Source organism: Watersipora subatra, chromosome 4 (assembly GCF_963576615.1).
Source record: "Watersipora subatra chromosome 4, tzWatSuba1.1, whole genome shotgun sequence".
Classification (NCBI taxonomy): Eukaryota; Metazoa; Bryozoa; class Gymnolaemata; order Cheilostomatida; family Watersiporidae; genus Watersipora; species Watersipora subatra.
Genome location: NC_088711.1, coordinates 8,480,601 through 8,495,535, shown reverse-complemented (window position 1 = coordinate 8,495,535; position 14,935 = coordinate 8,480,601). Strand labels below are relative to the sequence as shown.

General features: G+C 36.6%; 1 protein-coding gene across 1 annotated transcript in view; it reads left to right on the top strand.

The window, feature by feature from the left end:
- The window catches only part of LOC137395108 (dual oxidase 2-like), a 29,875-nt gene that overhangs the window by 1,498 nt on the left and 13,442 nt on the right, over positions 1–14,935 (top strand). Inside the window, exons 3-14 of the mRNA XM_068081906.1 lie at positions 201–362; positions 1,375–1,562; positions 3,718–3,970; positions 4,135–4,373; positions 4,486–4,567; positions 5,053–5,152; positions 7,534–7,739; positions 8,102–8,298; positions 10,380–10,558; positions 11,435–11,553; positions 11,680–11,816; positions 14,488–14,674. Coding sequence (XP_067938007.1) covers positions 201–362; positions 1,375–1,562; positions 3,718–3,970; positions 4,135–4,373; positions 4,486–4,567; positions 5,053–5,152; positions 7,534–7,739; positions 8,102–8,298; positions 10,380–10,558; positions 11,435–11,553; positions 11,680–11,816; positions 14,488–14,674 — 2,049 coding nt within the window. The remainder of the gene's footprint in view (positions 1–200; positions 363–1,374; positions 1,563–3,717; positions 3,971–4,134; positions 4,374–4,485; positions 4,568–5,052; positions 5,153–7,533; positions 7,740–8,101; positions 8,299–10,379; positions 10,559–11,434; positions 11,554–11,679; positions 11,817–14,487; positions 14,675–14,935) is intronic.

Sequence of the window (14,935 nt, the reverse complement as noted above, 5' to 3'; positions counted from 1 at the left end):
GTCTTATTTTGTTTATAAATGTGCCAAATTAATTAAATTAAAAAAAATTCTATACTCAGTCTTTTCGTATGGCAAGGTAGCATAGCGCACTCCTACTCACCCACCCGCTCACCCACTCTATTTCATTGTATTCGGCAGATATGACCAAAAATATTTATCACTCACTTGCTGGCATTTATAATGGGTCATTTTTTGTTTAGATTCTCCAATGTTCAGGAGGCTGCCTCATGCTTATGAGGATGGTGTTTATAAACCATCCGGTCAGAACAGACCGAATCCTGTGAACATCAGTACAGCTCTGATGAGTGGAGAGACAGGAATGCCGTCATACAGAGGGAGAACAGCTTTTCTGGTGTTTTTTGGTTAGTCTGAAAATGTTGCAGTTAGGTGCGTCATTTTTATAGCCTGTTAAATTGAGAGGAGTAGGCCAAGTATTCTAGCCTTAGAACCATATGCCTAGCGAGCTAGGTTTGTCGACTTCTTGTTTGTCTTTCATTTCAGTAACCTGTCTTTCAATAGGCGCAGCCTTAGAATTGCGCAGCCAGAGGCATTCGAGCATAACGAGTTTCTCACAAATTGTATTACTATAATTCTATCACGTACAGGGTGACGCGGATTCTCCATGCTTTTCTTACGTCCTTTCATCATGGAAGTAAGCGTACTTGAATACAAAAACATGAACAAGAGATTTGAAATAGCGGAGAATTGTTCGAATTGAACTGAAGAAAATTGTTGAAACCTGTCAAACTGTCATGTAATAAACACACCTTCTTAAATATTCATACCATAGTGATAATTCCTAACTTAGTTTTATTCAATTGTGCTGATGTCAATTCGGCATGAAGTGAAATCGAATGGGTAGTCGTGGGATCCAGTCGATTGAATTGTTGGAACAAAGTTGATTTTGAGCTCACGGATTGTGAAAACATTTGGTTTGCGATCCGCATTTATAATGCTTTTGGTAGTCGGAATGATATTATATTATGTAGACTTGAGATAAAAAGTCCAATTGAATCGAGCATTTAGATCTCCTGATGTAAGTATAGAATCAGGAATCAGATGTAAGTGTAGAAATGGTGATATTGTCTTTTACTACGTGTAGTTTTGTGATGAACACTACTGAGAGTTTTCATTATTGCTTAGTTGGCAACTCGCTTGCATATCTGCACCTGCTGCTCAAACCATATCTACCTTATCAGCATCTCCTATGTATGAACATTCCAGGTCATGTAGCGGATAGCTCATTTGTGACTGGTTTCTGCGGTTTTAGCTCAGTGGAGTTGCTATCTCTCATGCTCTGTCTAAAATTTCTAGCGCATACTCTGTAGAGCTCCTGAGAATAATTATAATGAGAGGATCTAAATGTTTATCTAGGTCAGCAGGTTGTAGAGGAAATCCTCGATGCTCAAAGACCCGGATGTCCCCCCGAATATTTCAACATAACAGTGCCAAAGCATGAAGTATTGAATCCTGAGGGAAAAGACGATATCCTGATTCCCCTGCTGCGTTCAAGATATGACATGGGAAGGACTGGTTTCAGTCCAAACTCTCCAAGAGAACAGGCATGGCAGTTGTTTGCGTGTCATAAGCGTAAATCTATTATATTTAACATCTCACGATACCAACTATGGTTTTTGTCAAAGATTTCTCTCGATTGTGTTTTACACCAAGGAGATTTGGTGACAAAGCTTTTCGGGAAAAAAAACCTTTTGGAGAAAATTCACACATTGCTTACAGTTCCCTTGTTGGCTTGAGTGATTCGTGTGGTGTTAGCAAGAGCGGATTCTTCGTCAGCTGCATACATTCGTTGTCACTCAATTTGATATATTCTTTTCTCTTACAGCAGTTATTGTTAAGTTCATTGATAATTTATTGACTGCTATTGCTAAATTTTAATTACAATTATAAAATTATGTCAAGCTTTCCGGTAGTCATTTTAAGAAAAAAAGTACAAGTCATTCAAAGAAAAAGCTTGCAACCAATGTAAAAATGTTGGCTGTACAAATTGCAAAAAAAAGAACTATATAAAAAATTATATTTTCTTACATGTATAATCTATAAATATGTTATGTTAATTTAGAGTGAACACTAAGTTATAATAACAATAATTATCCCACAACCAAACACGAGCGAAGCGATTGTTTGGGAGCTTTATGATAAATGCATATGTGCACACGACTCCCGAAAAATTATCTGTCAACGGCCATTACCAAACCCTTGTACCGAAATCCCATCAGAAACTTAACCTCTTTTGTGCAAAGTCGTTCAAGTATAATAATGATACAAAACACATATAAACTTATTTAAATATGTTACCAAGTCTTTGAAAAATTGACGCAATATCCTAAAACTAACCCATCAGATTATACATAAGTAGATAGATTAATTTGGCCTTAAGTCGCTATTAAAACTTGACAAACCTTTTTTAATCAAAATTAAGACCGGCCAACGAAACGCTGATAAGGCTGTGCGACAGAGAGTAGAACCATTAGGTCATGCGCATTTCACAAGAAAAACGTGCCCATTTTACCAGTCTATGGCATTGTCCAATTGCCGGAAGGTTTCTGTAATTAACGTAGAAGTACTGAAAAGTAATCGTTTCTTTTTTGCCGATTCTACCTGACTCTGACATTTTGGACACTTATAATGAGTATTTTGGTATTCCAACTGATGTCCAAAGCAGTGAAAGTAAAGGAAATGACGATGATATTTTTCTAACGATTTTTATAAGATTATTACCATATTTAATTGTAAGAATAATTATTCGATTTTATAAGATTATTATAATATTTAGTTATAAGAATAATCATTCGAATTTATTTACAAGATCGAAGTATATAGTGTCCGATGGTGTGCAATATGTTAAAATCTAAATACCATCTAAAATCTGTTTAGATTTTTAAATTCAGCATAATTTTTTTAGATATTAATACAGAAATCTAGATAAATATCACAGCTTCTTGATATTGGTTGCTATGACCTATAATATACAGCCCCCCAGCCTGTGTATATTACACAGCAGCTTGCCATTTTACTTCTAATATTGCATTTCTCCTATTGCAAGGGAGAGATATAAACATATAATATGTTCCTTTCATTATTGCTGTTTGTTGTACATAATAACACCCAGTACATTACAGCTACCATTGCATTTACCATTGCAATTCTCCTATTGCACTGCAGTGCCATGTGACTGCTAATATTGCATTTCTCAACCAGCAGTACCCTTTTTTTCCATTATAACTTTGGTCGTGGGCTGTATGATAGGGGAATTTTTAGTAATAATAATAGTTGTAATAATAATATATCACAATCAGCGTGATGATCTATGCATTGTTTCTCCTGTATAGCCAAGAGTGCACCTCAACTTACCTGTTTTTAACATGAAATCCATGGAACATAAACATTGTTTTATTGATTCTTAGCATTTTTTATATTTTTATAGTTTTACCTTATTTTATATAATTCTGTTTTTATGCTTCATATAGTGACTCCAAGTTATTATTGCTGTATTTAAACTAACGCACATTATTTAGACTTAGAGTTAGTGTGGCATAAACTCTGCAGTTCGGGGCGCCGCTATATCATATAATTTCTATGTATAACAACAAGGTAGACATTCAAAATGTAAATTGCCTCTATCAAATGTTAATGTAAAACTATGATGTGCCTTTGAATTTTCAACATATATATATATATTTATATTTATATTTTTAGTTGAATGAGATAACGCCATGGATTGATGGGGGGCTCATGTATGGCATTGGAAAGACATGGGCCGATGCCTTGCGGCTTTTGAAAGGAGGCAGATTGCTTTCGACAAAGGACCAGGCCGAGAGAGGCGAACTCGAAGAAGATGAAAAGCAGTATGGGGATAAAGATTTTCCTGCAGTTAATAATATTCGTCTGCCCATGGCTAATCCTCCTCCCCCACGCGATCATTACCTCAAAAATGTGAAGAGATTCTTTCGTGAGTTGTTCTATCATGATTGTTTCTATAGAAAGTATTATGGTGGTCATCATGCAGCGTTAGGTGGCACCATAACTGAGAATGAGGATGGTGTTTTGACCATTTTCTTCGCTTATTCCTAAAGCTTCCATTTTGATAAGCTGTCTTATTTCGTTCGGTCACAGGCTTGGGAAATCCGCGAGGAAATGAGAACCCATTCTTGTTAACTTTTGGGATTTTTTGGTATCGATATCACAATGCCGTGGCTGACAGGATCACTGAGCTGCTCTACCGAGCCTACAACGATGAGCAAGTCCAGAAGGAGTTTGGGTTTGAGAAAACATATTCAGAGGAGGAGTTTAAGGAACACTACGATGAGAAAATTTTCAATGAGGCAAGAAAATGGGTGATTGCTACACACCAGGTATGCTCTTGATTGACTTTCCTTTGTCATATTAGTTCATTCTGCTGCCCTGGATCATTATTCACCAGCAGTGTCCAAGCACAGTCATTGCAATTCGTTTTTATCCTTACAGAAAGTGATTGTGTACGATTGGCTACCCTCATGGCTGAAAACTGATGCCTTTGGAAACTCATTTAGTCTGGACCCCTACACTGGTTTGTAAAGCTGATATGCTCTATGAATTCTTAGTCGAGTCTCTATAAAGTTTAGGCTATCAATAACCTTTGACTACAACTTTGTTGCTGTAAATTGATTTACGTGAACAATTCTGGCCACTACAATTGTAGATTAATAGCTGTGTTGTATTTGACCAATCATCTACAGATGTCTAGTATTTTGACACCCGTGGCAGCAGCTCTGGTTGATAGGTTGTACACTGATGGTGCTGCTGATAAAATTGGTCAATAAAAAATCAAAATGCTAAACTTGAAGCATTTCGAGGGCACCAAAAATATTTTTTGCAAAACAGCAGATTTTGTATAATAATATTGGGAGTTGCCTACCCTGTATCTCTAATGTTAGTTGATTGTCTGCTGATGAGAAGAATGCATCTCCAGGAATTTAGTTGGAGGTTAGCCTTTTGTTAGAATGAATACTTTACTCATCTCTGTGCATCAGCTTTTCTGTAACTGGGTTGCAGTTTACAAGCCAGAAGTGTATCCACAGATAATGCATGTCTTCCAATCAGCAGCGATGAGATTTGGGCATACCTTAGTTCCTCCTGGTGTGCGGCGGAGACGGTGAGTTTTACTTCAAAAATATTCAATGGTGGTATTGCTGAATTTGACTAAAAGTTTGCAACTAGTTTATAGTTTTTTGAATATAGTGAAAACCACAGGGAAGCTCTAGTCAGTTGCAAGTAAAATTAGCAGTGAAGCTCTAGTCCAGGGATGGCCAACTGATTTTGGCCATGATCCGTTACAGCTAAATCTGACACATTAAAGATCCGCAACGAGCCGAAGATGTGCATTTTTCTTTTTTGCTATACATACACATGCAATTATTTGTGTACATCTTAAAACAAGGCATAAAATACGATTTAAAAAGTCTTTTTATATATTTAATTTGACTAAAAATCTGTGAATGAATGTGATGTAATAAATATGTCTGATATCAGTGAGAAAATGATGAGAGGGCTTTGACTTCACAATACTATCAAAACGCGGTTTACTGCTACTTACTGCGACTCTTAATGTTCATGAAAATGGGTATTTATGAGTCATGTTTCATGATATTTTTCACAAAAGTCATTGCTGAATACAATAGATTTACAAAAAAATTCTCAGAAAAGTTTATAAAAAACCTTTTAAAACCAAATTTTTAAAAAATACTTCAAAAATCTTTTTTAACAGCCAACTTGAAAGATCCACAAAAAAAATAAAAAGATCCAGATCCGGATCTAGATCCGCCATTTGGCCATAGCTGCTCTAGTCAGTTGCAAGTAAAACTAGCAGTGAAGCTCTAGTCAGTTGCAAGTAAAACTAGCAGTGAAGCTCTAGTCAGTTGCAAGTAAAACTAGCAGTGAAGCTCTAGTCAGTTGCAAGTAAAACTAGCAGTGAAGCTCTAGTCAGTTGCAAGTAAAACTAGCAGGGAAGCTCTAGTCAGTTGCAAGTAAAACTAGCAGGGAAGCTCTAGTCAGTTGCAAGTAAAACTAGCAGTGAAGCTCTAGTCAGTTGCAAGTAAAACTAGCAGGGAAGCTCTGGTCAGTTGCTAGTAAAACTAGCAGTGAAGCTCTAGTCAGTTGCAAGTAAAACTAGCAGTGAAGCTTTAGTCAGTTGCTAGTAAAACTAGCAGTGAAGCTCTAGTCAGTTGCTAGTAAAACTAGCAGTGAAGCTCTAGTCAGTTGCAAGTAAAATTAGCAGTGAAGCTCTAGTCAGTTGCAAGTAAAACTAGCAGTGAAGCTCTAGTCAGTTGCAAGTAAAACTAGCAGTGAAGCTCTAGTCAGTTGCAAGTAAAACTAGCAGTGAAGCTCTAGTCAGTTGCAAGTAAAACTAGCAGGGAAGCTCTGGTCAGTTGCAAGTAAAACTAGCAGTGAAGCTCTAGTCAGTTGCAAGTAAAACTAGCAGTGAAGCTCTATTCAGTTGCAAGTAAAACTAGCAGGGAAGCTCTAGTCAGTTGCAAGTAAAACTAGCAGTGAAGCTTTAGTCAGTTGCAAGTAAAACTAGCAGGGAAGCTCTAGTCAGTTGCAAGTAAAACTAGCAGTGCATCTCTAGTCAGTTGCAAGTAAAACTAGCAGGGAAGCTTTAGTCAGTTGCAAGTAAAACTAGCAGTGAAGCTCTATTCAGTTGCAAGTAAAACTAGCAGGGAAGCTCTAGTCAGTTGCAAGTAAAACTAGCAGTGAAGCTTTAGTCAGTTGCAAGTAAAACTAGCAGTGAAGCTCTAGTCAGTTGCAAGTAAAACTAGCAGGGAAGCTCTGGTCAGTTGCAAGTAAAACTAGCAGTGAAGCTCTAGTCAGTTGCAAGTAAAACTAGCAGGGAAGCTTTAGTCAGTTGCAAGTAAAACTAGCAGTGCATCTCTAGTCAGTTGCTAGTAAAACTAGCAGTTTTAGTAGGCGTCTGTACAAGTAATCTGTTGGAGCTGGCATAACTACATGAGACGGTGTTTTTGGTAGACAACAATAAAAAAGATGTGGGAAAGTTCTACGCAGTTTCTTCAGTAACGAAGTTCATATTTAGTGCAATTGTGTCTTAATTAACTGAATTAGAATTATAATTTCTGTAAGACATTTCTGAGTTTATAATCAATGTTTAAAAGATGCTGAGGTTAGAAAATGGAAAGAAATTGTCTTAGCTGATAGACATGTGGCAGCACGAACAAAAAAGTAATGGAGCTCTGAAAAACTATCATGATCTCTTATTGGTTAATTGGCTGCCACAAATTGTTTCAGCGCTGAGAGATTCTAGCAGGCACACGGTTGCCTGATTATGCATACAATTTTTGTAGTGTTTCAAAATACAAAATTTTTGAAGGCTAGCAGGCGACACACCAACTAAATGAACTATTTACAGCAAATAACATTTAAAAAAATTGTCTTTGAATAATATTTCACAATTTAGCCACACAAATGAAAGATTTTTCAACAGTATGCCGGATGGTTAACAGAGGATGTGTAATGTTATAGGCCAATGGCAAAGACTAATGAAGAGTGCGATTTTGTGACAAACACGGCAAAGACCCAAGAGGATGGTAAAATGGCTGTTCGCACCTGCAACAGTTACTGGAACCCACAGGAAGCCGTTAGCGAGTTTGATATTGATGACTTCATTCTTGGCATGTCATCTCAAATTACTGAACGAGAGGACACAACTATAACCGAGGATTTGCGAGGTTGGTCTTTGAGTAGCAGTGCCTGTGCAATTTTGACTGTTTGACAATTGTTATGCCTAGTTTAACATGTTATTTATTCTTGATAATTACAAATTGTTTGCGAGTTTAACCAGCCAATCTCTACTAACTGTTTTCGTGTGCGAGTCAATCTTGTTGTCAAGGCCATTTGCTGCCAGGACATGTATATTACTGTTGCATCTTTGAAATTCCAATATGCAAATCTAAAAGATAACATACGGAAGCATGTGCACTTTTGTGCTCTCTATGTGCTGCTTTTTTGGTCTTTGCTTCCCGCTGTTGTTCCTTGACTATGCCGAGCTATGCTTGAGATAGTCATGTAATTTTACGTTGCCTATTTCCAGGTTTCGTTTTTGGAGGGCTTGATTTTAGTCGTCGGGACTTGATGGCTGTTAATATACAGAGAGGCCGTGACCATGGTCTCCCAGACTATAACACAGCACGTCGAGAGTTTGGTCTTGACGAAATTAAGGATTGGAATGACATCAACAAAGAGACGTGTGGGCCAAATGCGACAAAAAGTAATCCGAAACAGTGTGAGGTACGTATAAGGACATAACCCTACATCCTTGCCTCTTGTGCGGTTTAAACTCTCTCTATGATATTTAGACATAGTACTGACCATCTACATAGTAACATAGCATTAACTTAGACTGATGTGGCTAGACGCTAGATGTGGTAGACACCATAGGTCATCATCTAGAGCGATATGTGTCTAGGAGTGTAGTAATCCGTATAACATGAAGGTTATAGAATTTATAACAAATGCAGCTGTAATTGTAATGCTATTTTGTTTGGAAATACTGTCAAACCTCTTCTTAAAGTGCAAACACACTAGGAGATTTTATCGTGTGCGTCATAAGAAGCGCGGAGATATCGCTAAACACACTTGAGCGATTCACCAGCAAACGATAATGCGAGCACACTCACAAACTGTCAATAAAATTCCATATCATCAGTTTTTTCGGAGTTGTTAACAAATTTTAGTCAATATGGCCCATTCTAGACAAGGAGGTAAACGACTTCTGCATTTGTTATTAGGCCTATCTCATTTTCACAAAATGCATACTACAATAAGACAAGAAAAAAACGATTTTTGTATTTTTAACAGGATTATTTTATGATTTTTATAAATAGTTTACTTTATAGTAGTTTTTATCTTTAATATAATAAATATTTACCATTTTCCAGATAGTCAACCTGCGCAACGATTGGCTCCCAAATGTTGGTTTTCAACTGAGTATCTTTGAAACTTTTGTGTTGTGTCGTAAAGGTGTGCTCTTATCAAATCTATGAACAATTCAGTGTACATTTTGATGATGTTTCAATTGTAACAGAGTAGCAAAATGTTGTTGCTGTACGCTGGTGAACAATGACACGAAAAATTAGCAGCCAGAGCATTGCATTCTGAGGAAAAACAACCATTCGAAATGCGTCTCGCGAGCGATAAAGTTTTGATAGACTAAGGCTAATGTTATCGCTCATCATCAACGTGCCGAGCGATTTCCAGTGCAGATTGGCACCGCGTGATATTGTGCTAGACATCATTGTAGCGTGTTTGAGCCTTAGGAATCACCTCAACATGATTTGTTTCATAAGGGATGACAACTCTGAGCAAATATTTGATGCTACACCCACAGTTATATTCAACATAAAGCGTTCAAAGGTTCTCTTCACCTCCAAGTGAAAGTAAAGCCAGTGGAAAATGAACATTGAAAATAAACAAATGTAAAAAAGGTTTATAAACCATGTTAATCTAACGTCATCAAGTTGAAGTTAGATTAAGACTAGCTGTAGTACCCTGCGTTGCCCGAGTAATAAAAAAGGATTTGGTCAGAAAATTGATTTGTATTTAACATATAACAACATTTGCCATTTTTACTTTCAAACTACATATCATGAAAAGAGTGTTTTGTGTAATTGAAATAAATTAGGATAAAATAAAAACAACTGGATAGGTTTTCAAACTTTGTCAAAAAACTTTTAAACTTCATATCGTGAAGAAAATGTTTCGTGCAGGTCAAATAAATTAAAAAAATAAAACGACTATAAAAAGGTTTAGATGTAAATGTGAAATAATTAGCAAGTAATAGCTAAATTAAGTTGGTTTTGCTACGATTACAATAAAAGATGATTCGGTAATGATAAAATTAATATGAACTGAGAAAACAAAATAAAAATCCTGAATATGTAGAATTGATAATAACAATTAATAATAATATCAATAATAATAACAATTCTTGCATTTACAAGCTGCTTACAATTTAGCTATTGCCACGGAAACAATATAATTGTCCACGCGAGAAGAATTGGCTTTAACCCCAGATATAGTAATCAAACCTTACGAAAAATATTTTTTAACGGGGGCATCGTAATGCGTGTCCGCATCGGTAAAATAATCAGCGTGCTTTATAGCTATAGCCGGAATGACAGATCCACAGACGTACTTTGAGAAATATATACATGTATATACTAGCTGTGCCTCCCCCCCCCTTTCACGTGCTATGCTTAGTGTTGTCACCAGACTAATGACAGATGTTCATTTTATGTGTGAATGCTAGAGACTGTGTGTAGGCTAATCATACAAGGCGGGTTGACGCCAGTTTTTTTCGTTATATTCAGATGATCCAAGCAATGCGAGAGGTCTACAATGGAAGATTAGACGATATCGATATTTGGCCTGGTGGCATTGCAGAAACCACCGCGGATGGACCAGGTCCTCTTTTTCGAGCTATCATTGCTGATCAGTTTACAAGAATCAGAGATGGCGATAGATTTTGGTTTGAAAACGACAAGAATTAGTGAGTACATCTGCAACTCCATCAACTTGTTTTGAAAGTCAGCTGGCAGAGCTCCAATTATAAGTTATAAATGAGTTTTAATGATATTCTAGTGCAGGTTGAATAGAACAGAATCTGAATAGTTGTGTGATAAATACATTTATAAGTTTCTCAAAGTGACCACACGAATTCTAAAATATGCTATAGGAACCACTAATCTTGCGGGAGTTCTATTGAAATTCCTCAGTTGTAGAGCTTTAATTTGTGAAATTTATAATCCTAATTTCGCAAACATAAAGGTCGTTGATAAGTTGCCAGTGATGTCTCTTTGTGACAATTTTTTAGTTAGTACTACATTTGAGTAACTGTTATAACTAGTACTACCTCTAAGTAACTGTTATAACTAGTACTACCTCTGAGTAACTGTTATAATTTGTACTACTTTGAGTAACTGTTATAACTAGTACTATCTATGAGTAACTGTTATAACTAGTACTACCTCTGAGTAACTGCTATAACTAGTACTATGCCTGAGTAACTGTTATAACTAGTACTACTTTGGGTAACTGATATACCAAGTACTATGTCTGAGTAACTGTTATACCTAGTAGTATGTCTGAGTAACTGTTATACCTAGTACTATCTCTGAGCAACTGTTATACCTAGTAGTATGTCTGAGTAACTGATATACCTAGTAGTATGTCTGAGTAACTGTTATACCTAGTACTATGTCCGAGTAACTGTTATAACTAGTACTATGTCTGAGTAACTGTTATAACTAGTACTATGTCTGAGTAACTGTTATAACTAGTACTATGTCTGAGTAACTGTTACTATTTTAAGGCACAATTAAAATCTCATAATTTTTATATACAACAGCTATTCATTTCTTTGTAGCTTGTTTAAAGATTTTCAGCGAGAAGCCATTTTAAAGACGACTTTAAGAGATATTATCTTGGAAATAACAGAAATTGATGATTCAGAATTGGCAGAGAATCCTTTCTTCTATCTCACCGGTATTGTACTTTGACATAATTCATCGTTATTTCATGGCAATATCGTATTATTTTTATAATTCAAATTGCATGTCGATAGTGCTTCATAACACGTAATACATGATGCACTAACTTTCTTTTTTGTAGCAAAAGAAAAGTGTGAGAGAGTAGTGGGGCGCGCGCAAACGGACGGTTTCAACCTTACCAATTTTAACTGCACTGAGAATATCAATTGCTCTAATTTAGTTCAAGCCTTCACTGATGAAGGTTATTCAACCTCCGTGGTAAGGAGAAGTATTAGTATTACGTTTATAGTGATGCCTGTTCTCTTATATGCTCGGTTTATCATTGCTCAATCTCAAGTCGATTTACTGTGGTGTTTAAATATTTCAAGCTTTTCCATCTTTTCTCTCAAATTATTCCAAGATGGTGAACTAGCTTTACCTGATTTGGCGGGATCTGCTCTGTTTTGCTGTATGCTTTGTGGCTGAAACCAAAGTTACTGACCATCATTAGGTAATTTATGGACAGGTGTGCCAGCTTTATATTTGTGCACCTAGAGCTTTGGAGATCTCAGGTAAAATGCTGGCCGCTTACACGTAAAGATCTCAGGCCCTGTTTTTAATGATGCATGCTAAAGTACTGAGCATATGCACTGTCAAAGAGACTTGTATTACTCGATGCTCTTGTGCCATCATGTATCATCCCAAATATTGTGAAAACTTGTAGTTCTGCTATTGTTAAGTTACATCAACTAGATGGATGTACAATGATGTCAACTAGATGCTATATTCAGAGGTGTGTGAGAAGCTTGTCTAGGTATCGATGTAACATACCTACAATGTGTTATGGAGGATAGGTGTAACACACCTACAATGTGTTATAATGGCAACAACTGCTGCGACGCTGTATTAATATATTAAAATTGTTCTCCTTTTAAACTAGATAGTCCAAAAATTGTTTTTTCAAAGTCCTTATGCATGAAAGCAGAGCATGCCATGATATCTCTTGAACAGGTGACTTCTAGGCAATTTCCTACTTGTGTGAAGGAAGAATTTCTTGTTCATGCATTCCACAATAGGTGCGCACAAGCCATTTGATGTGATTCTATAACCACCGCTCGAAAGTTAATGTAGGACACTTAAATACGAAGCAGACTTTTTGATGTTCGTGTCATCTGTTTCGACCTTTCGTCATAGTTATCTGTCATGTTGAGTGATTTGTGGAGAGGTCAAAATTTGGGTGACATTTGCTTCGCCTGTAAAAGAGTTAAATTTATTTTCCCAAATTTTTGACAAGCTGTTTGGAAAAATACAACGCCAGCCTCTATTTGAAAGTCACCTCTATTTGACCGCCATTATAGGGGAAGGGTTGAAAAATAGAGCGCTATGCAGTTCAAATAGAGGTTTTACGGTAATTATGCCAAAGTGGTTTTTCATTACGATCTCTCATGGTGCACATTGTTTTGCACTATAAACATGCAGCTCTAGTATTTTTTAATGTTAAAAAACACTAGTTTCACAATACAGTGGATCCCTGCCATACGACATTAATTTTTTTGGTGTTAAGATAGTAAGGCTACAATGTCGTACGGAGGGGTATGGGAACCCATAGCATTTATCTCATGCAACCCAAAGTAAAAACATCAAAATTTTAAACCCATACTGTACATATCAAAATCAGTAACAAAATTGTATAGTAACCTCAGCAACTATAGTTATTTATTCAGTGGTTATGATCTGCATTAAAATGCAACAACCCTTCGTCTTTTGTGACCTCATTTTATCATTGTCGTCCATCTTTATAGACAACTTTCATCGCTAAAACACAAAGCTTTTGCAATGAATTTTGAAAACGGTGCTTTTGTTTGCAATTTTTTTCATTACAGTATCAAAACCACACCAATAAATACTATTAAATAAAAGAATAACGATCGTTTTCTACAAATATGGCGGCTTTTTCGTGAAAGAGCGCATGTGCAAACGGCTTGATGACGTCAAAAAAATTATGGATACGATGTACCATACTGTATGAAGTTCTCACCTTCGAGACAGGCGTACAGTCATACCTCGACTTACAAGCTTAATGCATTCTGGGACTGAGCTCGTATCTCAATTTACTCGTGTCTCAAGGCATTATTTTCTATATAAAATAACGAAATACAATTTAATCCGTTAACATACTATAAAAAACTACATAAAACAGGATATTATGAGAGAAAAGTGTGTTTTTTATTGTTGTAATTCAGTACAGGCGCTAACAAAGTAACAAGTATCCATTTAGTTATTAAAATCTGCACTAAAGTGTAACATTACTATGTACACTACTATAAGCTTTTACCTTCGAGACCACCACTGTAGTGACTAGTGGTGGTCTGCGAGAGACTTGACAGCCATGCGTTCGATACACTAAACTTCTGTGACGCCATGTAACACAAACTTAGAATTTACCTTAAATGAATTTAGCTTATTAAACACACACACACACATCCTTAAAACTAAATTTTAATATTTTACTAAACATAACTTTAATTTTGTCATTGGCTTAATTTTTTATTACCTGTTTTCGGTTTGGCGCTTTATGCCACGCTTTCACTATTACTTTTACCTGACTTTATTAAAACTTCTTTTCAAACAAATATGACAAAAAAAACCGAGTGATTGCTGTTCAAATTGGAATTTCAAAGAGACATGTCGATGCTGTATGGTGGAGAAATGCCGTAACGAGGGGACCGGAAAAATTTCGTGTTCTACATTGCAAGGTGAAAAAATGTAAGACAGGGACACTAACCTGGCGGTCCACTGTAATAAAGTGTCAATGAAGTATTCTTGTCATATGCTAGTAACATGTTCTCTTTCATATCCTACAAAATCATAACTTGTCATATGCTAGTAACATGTTCTCTTTCATATCCTACAAAATCATAATATTGTAAGATGTTTTATTTCTCCACAGGTGTCCCGCTACGTCAACTGCAATATTACCCACAGCATAAAGGCCGATCCATGCCCAGGTGGCACTGTTGATGGTGGTAACAGCAGCCAAGTGGCGCCGTGTACGCCTCTCAGTACCTTTGACTATTTCACTGGTTCAGAAGTGCCTTACATCTTAACTTTTGCTGCAGTTGGCTTGTTTGTTATCTGTAAGTTCATTTTGCTCATTCCTCTTTGATGTTCTTTTATGTTGAATTCCACAGTGTCATCAATCGCTTAATGTCAAGTTTATGCTCCCGTAACTACTAGCTCCCGTAACTACTAGCTCCCGTAACTACTAGCTCCCGTAACTACTAGCTCCCGTAACTACTAACTCCCGTAACTACTAGCTCCCGTAACTACTAGCTCCCGTAACTACTAGCTCCCGTAACTACTAACTCCCGTAACTACTAACTCCCGTAACTACTAGC